Source organism: Thalassophryne amazonica, chromosome 23, assembly GCF_902500255.1.
Source record: "Thalassophryne amazonica chromosome 23, fThaAma1.1, whole genome shotgun sequence".
NCBI lineage: Eukaryota > Metazoa > Chordata > Actinopteri > Batrachoidiformes > Batrachoididae > Thalassophryne > Thalassophryne amazonica.
This window is the reverse complement of record NC_047125.1, coordinates 35,281,868-35,295,422: the sequence shown is the minus strand read 5'-3', so window position 1 is coordinate 35,295,422 and position 13,555 is coordinate 35,281,868. Positions and strand designations below refer to the sequence as shown.

The window sequence follows — 13,555 nt, the reverse complement described above, 5'->3', positions numbered from 1 at the left end:
GGCATAAATGTCATATATGCGGGGTGTCCTCTGGACAGTGACATAAGGACCACAGGGAAAGGCAAAGCCACTGAATAAATCAGGATTCTCCTCTACTTTTGGCTTGGCGTTTGCGAAAACAACAGCTGTAAAAGACACCATGTGGTTGGTTATGTACCTACCTGGTTTTCAGGGTGCAGGAGAGCCACTCATCATGTCTGTCAAATGTTATCAGGTACGAGGCAATCTCCTGCAGAAACACAGAGTGATTTCCTTTGGACTCATGCAAGTCCTCACCACAGCCACAAAACACCAGCTAATGATGCGATAACTGGAAATCACTTCATTACAGGTTAAAATGACCTGACCAGAATTACGAGGTCTATTAGAAAAGAAACCGACAGTTTTATTTTTAAAAAAACTATATGGATTTGAATCACGTGTGATTACATCAGCCAAGCTTGAACCCTCGTGCGCATGCGTGAGTTTTTTCACACCTGTCTGTGACGTCATTCGCCTGTGAGCACGCCTTGTGGAAGGAGTGGTCCAGCCCCCTCGTTGGAATTCCTTTGTCTGAGAAATTGCTGAGAGACTGGCGCTGTGCTTGATCAAAATTTTTTCAAGAACTGTGAGGCACATCCGAGTGGAGACCATTCGAGAAATTCAGCTGGTTTTCGGTGTAAATTTTAACGGCTGATGAGAGATTTTGGATTGTTTCTATCGCTGTAAGGACTTCCCACGGAGTGGGACGTCGCGCAGCGCTCCAAGGCGATGTTGTCATCCTGTTTCAAGCTGAAAACCTCCAAATTTAAGCCTCTGTTGACCCAGGACGTCGTGAGAGAACAGAGAACTTTCAGAAGAGGTCGGAATCAGCAGTTTATCCGGACATTCCACTGTTAAAGGAGATTTTTTTAATGAAAGACGTGCAGACGGATTGGCGCGTCGGCTCGCAGCCCGCGCGGCGCGCCCGCCACAGGAAAAACACCTCCGTGTTGATAACCATTTGTAAAATGCAGGCAGCTTTTGGTGGCTTTCAGTTGAGTGAGTATCTGAGAAATTGTTTAACAGCAGGGCATGTTCCAACTTGTCCTTAAGTCTTCCACCGGAGGTGTTTATCCTGTGGCGGGCACGCCGACGTGCCAATCCGTCCGCACGTCTTTCATTTAAAAAAATCTCCTTTAACAGTGGAATGTCCGGATAAACTGCTGATTCCGACCTCTTCTGAAAGTTCTCTGTTCTCTCAACGTCCTGGGTCAACAGAGGCTTAAATTTGGAGGTTTTCAGCTTGAAACAGGATGACAACATCGCCTCAGAGCACTGCGCGACGTGCTGCCCTGTGGGAAGTCCTTACAGTGATACAAACAATCCAAAATCTCTCATCAGCCGTTAAAATTTTCACCGAAAACCAGCCGAATTTATCGAATGGTGTCCACTCGGATGTGCCTCACTGTTCTTGAAAAAATTTTGATCAAGCACAGCGCCAGTCTCTCAGCAACTTCTCAGACAATGAAAATCCGATGAGGGGGCTGGACCACTCCTTCCACAAGGCGTGCTCACAGGCGAATGACGTCACCGACAGGCGTGAAAAAACTCTTGCATGCCCACGAGGGTTCAAGCTTGGCTGATATAATCACACGTGATTCAAATCCATATGGTTTTTTAAAAAAATAATAAGGTCGGATACTTTTCTCACAGACCTCGTAAACCTGTGCTGTCTGTCAGACTGTTTTAGTTTTTTTAATATCATCTTAAAAACCCTTTGAGTCTCCTTCAAGAGCAGAGCAGAGCAGATATCTCTGTGAGACAGGATTTCGATATCCAGGGTTGGATTCCAGGTCTGGGCTTGACAATACCCGACTGTGTGTGCGGACACGAGCAACGCGTTTTGGATGTAATATTTAACAATGAGCCGTGGTCTGATTGTGTACGCTCACCTCGTTAGTGTTCCATCTCAGGCGCTCGTTTGGAAGAGTGGATGAACGAGGGAGACACTCCAGAAGCTTGTTAGGAAGAAAGACCTTCCTCTGTCCCTTATTCTCAGCAGAGAGACACAGAGCCACACCATCATCTGTGAATACAGCCAAAAGCAAAAAAACTAAACCCACACACACGTTAATGTAAAAAATAATCCCATTTACACTTCACTGCATTCCGCGTTCACCTCCCACTCTGAATTACAGTGAATTTCTGCCATTGTGTTCATGCTTCACAGCTGAACAATAAGTTGGTTGCAAAACTTAAGCATTTGGTACAAAGTGAACCGGTCATCACAACACCACCTGTTAACTAACAAAGCAGATGTTAGTGTGTGACCTTTGACCCATAACCCTCCCTCGCTACACACACATATATGCATGCACGCACGCACGCACGCGCACACACACACACGTGCGTACGTACTTCTTAAACCTACTTTTTTCTCCTTTATTTTATTATAATGCACTCAATTTTTCCTTTATAAATGAACACACATTCATGGTGCCACCTCAGGTTCTCGAACCCAGTCTTAAAGACAGAGCATTAAATTGGTCCTGAAGTGGATTGTGTGGCTTGCTCTCTCTGACACTCTCAGAAAGGATGCAAACACTGCTTTGATCACACTTTTCACTTTCTGTCTATGTGGATTCTTCTGGTTTCACTGTTCCTAGGAGACAAGAACACCTCCAGACACAACTGTTAAAGTTAGCAAAAATACCCCCCCTTAATGTCTTGTGTTGTTCCCACAGCAACCTCTCCAAAACAATGGCAAGCTCAGAGCAAGATGTCTGTAGTTGGGCAAAACACGTCCAACAAGAAACCATGCAGACTGGGTCCTGGAATGTGATGTCTGAGGGCAGGTGGATACCACAGCAACAACCATGAAAAGGATCTACACAACGTGATGTTGCACACTGTGGGGAGATGAGACAGACGGAGGATGGAACAGACCTGTCTCTGTGGAAACCATCTCTGTGCCGCTCATGGTGATGACACAATGCAGGACAGGTCTCACAGGTGACTCGGCTGGCTGCACCACCCTACTGCGCACGTGCACGCACGCACGCACACACACACACACACACACACACACACACAGAAAAACATCAAATAAGCAAAACAAAGTCACGAAACCTGTTCTGACATTTTACATAAATGCAAAAAACTCAAACACACTTGCTGAAGAATATTCCAAGGTTTATGAGTATTTTTAATGCGTTGCCCCTTAGCTCGTCAACATTTAGAACTTGACAGACGTTATACAGTTTAAATTATTTTTCCTGGATTTAAATTTTTTCAAAACTACTATTTCAGTCACTATTTGTACCATATTCATCATATCTGTGACTATAAAAATGTTACGTGTATAACTGCATTATCTAGATTTGTGTTTCAATAGATATTTCATCCACTCTAACATCATAATACAACAGTGTGTGCTGTAGAATTTTTTCCAGCACCCCCCCCCCCCCCAAAAAAAAACAGAAGGCACATTGCCAGGAAAAATATGAGACGTTGAGAAAAAGGTAAATGTGCTCATTATTTATGTAACTTCCACAGTCCTTCAAAGCTTTATCATTGGTGGTAAAAATAAATAAATAAATTATAAGAAAAACACACTCGCTGTTGTTACTGCCTAGTTTGAGCATCACTAACCTCCACACCACCAGCTGCATGGGTGCAAAAAACATACCTGGGAATAAGGAAGAACTGAATGTGCATGTTTATTGCCAGAATCCTCCCAGTTACCACTGATTGACAGATCTCAGGGTGCTTTTTTCTTAAAAGTTCATGTCATGATACCCTGGAAAAGCACATCCACCCAACAGGAGGCTAGGTCAAACGTGGTCCACGGAACACAAATTATTAGCCCTCATTCAGGCACTGCAGAGCAGCTGCTGTCAGACAAACCATCACACAGACCACGATAAGAATCAAAGTTTTTTTCTGACACTTTGCAGTGAACATCACACCTGTCTGGTACAAAACAGGAGTTATTGAGGAGATTTAACAGCACCAATGGATTGTGCAAACGGGAAGTGGTTCATGAAAAAATAAAATGTGCGCCATGCAAGACAATATTTGGAGGTGGAGGGCCTGACTTTTGTTGTGTTGACAGGAATCAAAATACGTGGAGTAGATGTCAGATTCTGATGCCTGAAGCTCACTCACACATCTTCAACGGCTTATCTGAGATCGGGTCACGGGGGCCAACAGCTCTAGCAGGGGACCCCAGACTTCCCTCTCCTGTGCCACATTGACCACCTCTGACTGGGGGATCCCGAGGCGTTCCCAGGACTAGGTGGAGACATAATCTCTCCACCTAGTCCTGGGTCTTCCCCGGGGTTTCCTCCCAGAGGCCTGAAGCCTTCCAAGGAAATCTCTGACTGCTAACTTGAATTAAAGCAGAAAGCAGCGGGACTTTTGAATGACCAGTTTCAGTGGGGTGATCGTCTGCTTTTACTACACGAACAAATACAATAATAAAACATTCAGAACATGCAGTGATCAGCTAAGCAATCACACACAGTCCAGGAGGTGGCGCACCCAGATCAAACCACACCAGTAAATCAGTGATTTGACTTAGGTCAGATCAGTACATTACACAGTTCTTACCAAAAACCTGGTCCATGTCTAAACTTCACAAAATGCTGCAAATGTTTCAATGTTATCTCATTTTGAAACGTTTGGCTGGAAGTACATACAATGATTCATGTTTGGCACATTTGCTTCTCTGTGTCTTTCAGCACTTACAGAATATTAAGCCGATATTCCCCCTCACTGCCACTCATCTGATTTTGGTCGATTAGCATCAAATAATATAGACAAACCTGGAAATGGGTGCATGTCTCATTTTTACACATCAGAGGACTTTCAGGATTCCACTGAATGTCTGCGAGTACACAGAGGAGGTGCAGGAGAATACGCTTTAGATGAATTCATGTCATCATATATGAACCTTCTTTAACTCTGCTTGCTGAGATTAATGAGTTCATGTAATGTCAGATCACCACCCATTAGTCAGCAGCTCTGCTGTTCATTGGACATTTGTTTTGAGTGCTGGACTTATGGTTCTGGTCCACTGCACTTTAAACTGGGTGCATTTAGCCACAAGTCACCTCAGATCAGGTTCTATTAATCCCAGGTTACTTTATAACCAGGTGCCCTTTTTTTTTAAAGAAGTTAATGCATGCTTGTCCTACAGGGTGCTTTCGGTTCAGGCACAAGCTTTGACATTTGTGTCATTTGGTCGTTGTGGAAGAACAATCATCTGATAAATTACCCTAACAGACTAAGATCCTGCACTCCACCCAGCCAGCACATATCACAGGTAAATCAGAGTTCAGGACCCCTGCAGCCATGGACACACCCATGTTTCACCTGGCCATGGCGGACAGATGTTACTCAGGAGACGGTGATAAACTGGCCGTTGCCATGCAGGACTCTGGAAGGCTCCCAGTCCTGACACGGGCCATTGGTTTCCCTCACCATCTAAATCAGGTGTGGGCAACTTGTTCCAGAAAGGGCCAAGAGGGTGCAGGTTTTCTTTACAGCCACTGATTGATTAATTAATTAACTGATTCCATCTGCTCAAAGTGATATTAATTAGTGAAATCACTTGGTGGAGTCAGTGGCTGCAAAGAAAACCTGCACCCTCTTGGCCCTTTCTGGAACAAGTTGCCCACACGCCTGGTGTAACTGCTCCATGTGTACAGGACAGATTTGTGTGCGGGTGTCACTGCTGACAACCATTATGAGGATGTTAACACTAAGAGTCACGTGACTGCAGCCAGTTTTACCAAATGTACTGACTTGTGTTCCAGACTTTTGGATACGGATGTAATAATTCTATAATGTTTATGTTCCGCAGATGCTTACATATCTTAAATCCTGCGTACAGCGAGAAAAGGCTGACGCTCGAGTCCCGGAGGCCGCGCATAGACCGGGAGCTTGCGGAGCTGCTGTGACGGTGTCCCGGTGCTCCTCCCACGGCTACAGCCTCTAGACTCCTCCCAGTCAGACAGTACGTTAACTCTAAAGCCACCGCTACTCTTCGGTGCCACAGTTAAAGACGACATTTCTTGCATCGGAGACCATCTCCTCCGATAACTGAAAGTTTATTAACAGCGGGACTTAGCCGCTCGGCTAACCGGGGACAGCTAGCAGAAGCTAACTCCAGATACACAACCAGCGGCGATTAAAAGGCTTTAATAGAAGAGCAGCGAAGCTTTACTTCGGGCTTCAAACAGCCCGCACGGAGACAGCAGAGAAGATAAGAATGGAAAATAAAAGCAGCGCGTTTATGAGGTGACCAGACGGCAGCTTTACCTTCCGCCTTCAGCCCGGCTGCCATCTTCTCTCTGTGACGTCACGGCGTCCGCAGCGGGAATAAATAACAACAATAATGTTTAAGGCTTTTTCTGGGTCAATTTCTTTCCTCTTACGTCACCCCCCTGCTATTGTCATTACATTAAGCTTTGATATTCCATGTTTGAGTGAGTAAATGTGTTATATTCTGGTTTCTTTATGATCTGTTGGTTGAAGACACACTGAGTCTGACTAATGTCACCAACACTAATACACTTTATCACCAACACTAATACACTTTATCACCAACACTAATACACTTTATCACCAACACTTTATCACCAACACTAATACACTTTATCACCAACACTAATACACTTTATCACCAACACTTTATCACCAACACTAATACACTTTATCACCAACACTAATACACTTTATCACCAACACTTTATCACCAACACTAATACACTTTATCACCAACACTAATACACTTTATCACCAACACTAATACACTTTATCACCAACACTAATACACTTTATCACAACACTAATACACTTTATCACCAACACTAATACACTTTATCACCAACACTAATACACTTTATCACAACACTAATACACTTTATCACCAACACTAATACACTTTATCACCAACACTAATACACTTTATCACCAACACTTTATCACCAACACTAATACACTTTATCACCAACACTAATACACTTTATCACCAACACTTTATCACCAACACTTTATCACCAACACTAATACACTTTATCACCAACACTTTATCACCAACACTAATACACTTTATCACCAACACTTTATCACCAACACTAATACACTTTATCACCAACACTTTATCACCAACACTAATACACTTATCACCAACACTAATACACTTTATCACCAACACTTTATCACCAACACTAATACACTTTATCACCAACACTAATACACTTTATCACCAACACTTTATCACCAACACTAATACACTTTATCACCAACACTTTATCACCAACACTAATACACTTTATCACCAACACTTTATCACCAACACTAATACACTTTATCACCAACACTTTATCACCAACACTAATACACTTTATCACCAACACTAATACACTTTATCACCAACACTAATACACTTTATCACCAACACTTTATCACCAACACTAATACACTTTATCACCAACACTAATACACTTTATCACCAACACTAATACACTTTATCACCAACACTTTATCACCAACACTAATACACTTTATCACCAACACTAATACACTTTATCACCAACACTTTATCACCAACACTAATACACTTTATCACCAACACTAATACACTTTATCACCAACACTTTATCACCAACACTTTATCACCAACACTAATACACTTTATCACCAACACTTTATCACCAACACTAATACACTTTATCACCAACACTAATACACTTTATCACCAACACTAATACACTTTATCACCAACACTTTATCACCAACACTAATACACTTTATCACCAACACTAATACACTTTGTCACCAACACTTTATCACCAACACTAATACACTTTATCACCAACACTAATACACTTTATCACCAACACTTTATCACCAACACTAATACACTTTATCACCAACACTTTATCACCAACACTTTATCACCAACACTAATACACTTTATCACCAACACTAATACACTTTATCACCAACACTTTATCACCAACACTAATACACTTTATCACCAACACTTTATCACCAACACTAATACACTTTATCACCAACACTTTATCACCAACACTAATACACTTTATCACCAACACTAATACACTTTATCACCAACACTAATACACTTTATCACCAACACTTTATCACCAACACTAATACACTTTATCACCAACACTTTATCACCAACACTAATACACTTTATCACCAACACTAATACACTTTATCACCAACACTTTATCACCAACACTAATACACTTTATCACCAACACTAATACACTTTATCACCAACACTTTATCACCAACACTAATACACTTTATCACCAACACTTTATCACCAACACTAATACACTTTATCACCAACACTTTATCACCAACACTAATACACTTTATCACCAACACTTTATCACCAACACTAATACACTTTATCACCAACACTAATACACTTTATCACCAACACTAATACACTTTATCACCAACACTTTATCACCAACACTAATACACTTTATCACCAACACTAATACACTTTATCACCAACACTTTATCACCAACACTAATACACTTTATCACCAACACTAATACACTTTATCACAACACTAATACACTTTATCACCAACACTTTATCACCAACACTAATACACTTTATCACCAACACTAATACACTTTATCACCAACACTTTATCACCAACACTAATACACTTTATCACCAACACTTTATCACCAACACTAATACACTTTATCACCAACACTTTATCACCAACACTAATACACTTTATCACCAACACTTTATCACCAACACTTTTACACTTTATCACCAACACTTTTACACTTTATCACCAACACTTTTACACTTTATCTCCAACACTTTATCACCAACACTAATACACTTTATCACCAACACTAATACACTTTATCACCAACACTTTATCACCAACACTAATACACTTTATCACCAACACTTTATCACCAACACTAATACACTTTATCACCAACACTAATACACTTTATCACCAACACTTTATCACCAACACTAATACACTTTATCACCAACACTTTATCACCAACACTAATACACTTTATCACCAACACTTTATCACCAACACTAATACACTTTATCACCAACACTAATACACTTTATCACCAACACTTTATCACCAACACTAATACACTTTATCACCAACACTAATACACTTTATCACCAACACTTTATCACCAACACTAATACACTTTATCACCAACACTTTATCACCAACACTAATACACTTTATCACCAACACTAATACACTTTATCACCAACACTTTATCACCAACACTAATACACTTTATCACCAACACTAATACACTTTATCACCAACACTTTATCACCAACACTTTATCACCAACACTAATACACTTTATCACCAACACTAATACACTTTATCACCAACACTTTATCACCAACACTAATACACTTTATCACCAACACTTTATCACCAACACTAATACACTTTACCACCAACACTAATACACTTTATCACCAACACTTTATCACCAACACTAATACACTTTATCACCAACACTAATACACTTTATCACCAACACTTTATCACCAACACTAATACACTATCACCAACACTAATACACTTTATCACCAACACTTTATCACCAACACTAATACACTTTATCACCAACACTAATACACTTTATCACCAACACTAATACACTTTGTCACCAACACTTTATCACCAACACTAATACACTTTATCACCAACACTAATACACTTTATCACCAACACTTTTACACTTTATCACCAACACTAATACACTTTGTCACCAACACTAATACACTTTGTCACCAACACTTTTACACTTTATCACCAACACTAATACACTTTGTCACCAACACTTTTACACTTTATCACCAACACTAATACACTTTGTCACCAACACTTTAACACCAACACTAATACACTTTATCACCAACACTAATACACTTTATCACCAACACTTTAACACCAACACTAATACACTTTATCACCAACACTAATACACTTTATCACCAATGCTTTATCACCAGCACTAATACACTTTATCACCAACACTAATACACTTTATCACCAACACTTTCTCACCAACACTAATACACGTTATCACCAACACTAATACACTTTATCAGCAACACGTTATCACCAACACTAATACACTTTATCAGCAACATTTTATCACCAACACTAATACACTTTATCACCAACACTAATACACTTTATCACCAACACTTTATCACCAACACTAATACACTTTATCAGCAACACTTTATCAGCAACACTTTATCACCAACACTAATACACTTTATCACCAACACTAATACACGTTATCACTAATACACTTTATCACCAACACTAATACACTTTATCACCAACACTAATACACGTTATCACTAATACACTTTATCACCAACACTTTATCACCAACACTAATACACTTTATCACCAACACTTTATCACCAACACTTTTACACTTTATCACCAACACTTTTACACTTTATCACCAACACTTACACCCTGAGGCTGAACTGGGAAATGCAGAGTGCAACAGTATAACTGAGGTTCTTTTAGAGGATGCTCCTGTATATGACTGTATGTATTGCAAACATACAAACCGTGTGGAGTCACATTACCATATGATGATATTATCAAGTGCCTTCAAAATGTTGGGAGTCGGGTCTTCAAAAATGTCGGGAACCAGAGTAGATTTAATACATCAGGATGGAAGGAACATGTGGCCCACTGATATTAGAGAAGCTTGGTTCGGTGCAGGCAAACCAAGACAGGGCCTATAACCTTTAACCTCCACAAAAACAGCCAGAGCGAGATGTAAGTATGCCATAAGGTTTATAAAAAAATAATGAGAACATTATGTAGAAAGAGTCACTGGCCAAAAACCTTTCCAACGTGGATGTAAAATCCTTTTGGAAGGAGGTTAAAATAATTCATCAAAGCCACACACCCCTGCCGACCACCATAGATGGAGTGACAGGTGGTGCTGCCATAGCAACAATCTGGAAGAGACTCTTTGACGAACACGATAACTATGATGACAACGTAAACAGCAGATATGAAGAGATCTCTGTGTCTTGGGAGGAGATCGGGACCAACGTGGAAACGAGCAAATGGCAGGATTCGACAAACAGTTTGGTGATAACCACTGTGTACTACACAACCCCAAGAAGAGTGCTGTAATGTCCTTTAGGGCCAGGTATCTGAAAGGGGTGGATCTGCTGGTGTTTAAACAGTGACGTACTGAAGGAAGCAGACTCGATACCTCGGACACAGAATCAGTAATGACCTAAGTGATGACCTTGATACTGTGTGCTCAAGGGAATGTGATCATACACAAATTCCACATCTGTAATTTTGATGTTAAATGAACCTTGTTTCGTTCATACTGCTCTCCTATGTACACAGCTCAACTTTGGTGGAGCTTAAAAAAAAAAAAAAAAAAAATAATCTGTAAAGAATCGGTATGTGCCCAATCATAACATTTTAAATTATTCAAATATGAGAGCACAAGTCCACTCTGCACAGTCTCTGACACCATGGTGTCAGAGACTGATCAGGAAGATAGTATATGGGTTCATGCAGCGTCTCTTGAAACATCTGTGAATCCCATCATATGTTCTTGACACCAGCTTCAAATACAGGATCAGGACCCACTGGTTATGGATGTTAAATACAAACTTCACTGTATAAATCTGTTACTGCCCACATATGGACCTATGTACGAGGGTAGGCTGAAAAGTTCTAAGGCTGACTATGATGCAGTTGTTGAATTGAACAAATTCAGGGTTATTTTTCTACATAGTCTCCCTGTAACTCCACACACTTCTTCCAGCGGTGCTTGTGTGCTTCGATTCCCTTGGCATAGAAGCTTTCATCTTGAGAGTAAAATAGTCCTCAACGACAGCCATCACCTCATCATTGCTCCGATAGTGCTCAGGTTTGGGAACAGATGAAAGTCAGAGGGTGCCAAGTCAGGGGAGTATGGTGGGTGATCTACCAGTTCGAATCCACACTCCTGGATAGTGGCCATGGCCACTGTTGACTTGTGAGCTGGGGCATTGTCTTGATGGAACAGCACCCCTTTCATCAGCTTCCCTGGGTGCTTCTTTTTGATAGCCTCGCGTAACTGTCTCAGTAGGTTAGAATAGTACTGTCCATTTATGGTTTGTCCCTTTTCAAGATAGTCCACGAACACAATGCCCTTGGCATCCCAGAAAACTGAAACCATGACCTTCCCCAATCCCCACAGACAAAACGACCTTGGCCTTCTTGGGAGGTGGTGACCTTGGGTGTTTCCACTGCATTGATTGTTTTTTTTGTCTCTGGTTCGAAGTGGTGAACCCAACACTCATCCTGGGTAAGAAAACGTTCCATGTAATTGGCTGGATCCTCTTCAAATTGCGCCAAGTTTGCCTTCAACATGACTAGCCTGGTGCGTTTCTGATCAGGCGTCAGAAGACGTGGCACCCACCGAGCTGACACCTTTGACATTCCAAGCTCTTCATGCAGAATGTGTTCAATTCTCTCACGGGATATTCCCACAGCATCTGCTAGCTGATTAATTGTCGATCGTCTGTTGTCCATCACCACTTCATGAATAAGGTCAATGTTTTTCTGAGTTGTGGCTGTTGCAGGCCGCCCAGACCTTGGGTCGTCTTCAAGGCTCTCTCTGCCCCTCTTAAATTCAGCTGCCCACTTCTGCACTGTATGGAGGGAGCTTCATCCCCTAATGTAGCAACCATATCCGCATGAATGTCCTTGGGCTTTAACCCCTTCTTATGCAGGTACTTAATCACACCGCGATGCCAGATTTTGTCCATTTTTGCCGTTTCTCCTCTACCACAAACTTTCAAACTTGGCTATGAACCACAAACTACCTCACAACCTGGAAGAAAATAACAGTCATCAAGAGTTGAACTTAATGCATGCCAAGTTTTATTGAAATGGCATTTCTCCTTCTTGATGAGCCTTAGAACTTTTCAGCCTACCCTCGTACATGTATCTATGTACTCATGAGTCTGAAATAAAGTGATTATTATTAAACAAACTAAAAATGAATAAATGTGAACTTGGTAAACTTCATAAAGACATTTATTTACTGCTCTGCACTAACATTTTAGGCTCCTTCTGGAATAAATTTAAATTTATTTCAAAGAGCATAAAATATTAAATTTTTAGCCCAGAAATAAAGTGTATTCAGAGCACTGATGCATTTTCCTTTTTGCACAATTACTGTTACTGCACATCCTTTGGTGTGGTTTACCTTCACAACATGGCACACAAGCATATGAAGAAGCATAGCCTACCTTCACAACATGGCAGACAAGCATGTGAAGAAGCATATCCTACCTTCACAACATGGCAGACAAGCATATGAAGAAGCATAGCCTACCTTCACAACATGGCAGACAAGCATATGAAGAAGCACAGCCTACCTTCACAACATGGCAGATAGACAGTAAGTGCCCTTTAACTTTGGTCAGTGTTGTATTCTGGCACATTACCTGGTGATTTTTGAAATAAATATG

General features: G+C 40.9%; 1 protein-coding gene across 2 annotated transcripts in view; it reads right to left on the bottom strand.

The window, feature by feature from the left end:
• camta2 (calmodulin binding transcription activator 2) overlaps nt 1–6,311 on the bottom strand; it is a 32,586-nt gene extending 26,275 nt beyond the window's left edge. For both annotated transcript variants that reach the window (XM_034164199.1, XM_034164200.1), the window contains exons 1-4: nt 6,286–6,311; nt 2,908–2,999; nt 1,914–2,047; nt 162–229 (exon numbers count right to left, since the gene is read on the bottom strand). In XM_034164199.1, coding sequence (XP_034020090.1) covers nt 162–229; nt 1,914–2,047; nt 2,908–2,941 — 236 coding nt within the window. In that variant the 5' untranslated portion in view covers nt 2,942–2,999; nt 6,286–6,311. The remainder of the gene's footprint in view (nt 1–161; nt 230–1,913; nt 2,048–2,907; nt 3,000–6,285) is intronic.
• Nucleotides 6,312–13,555: the final 7,244 nt, after the last annotated feature.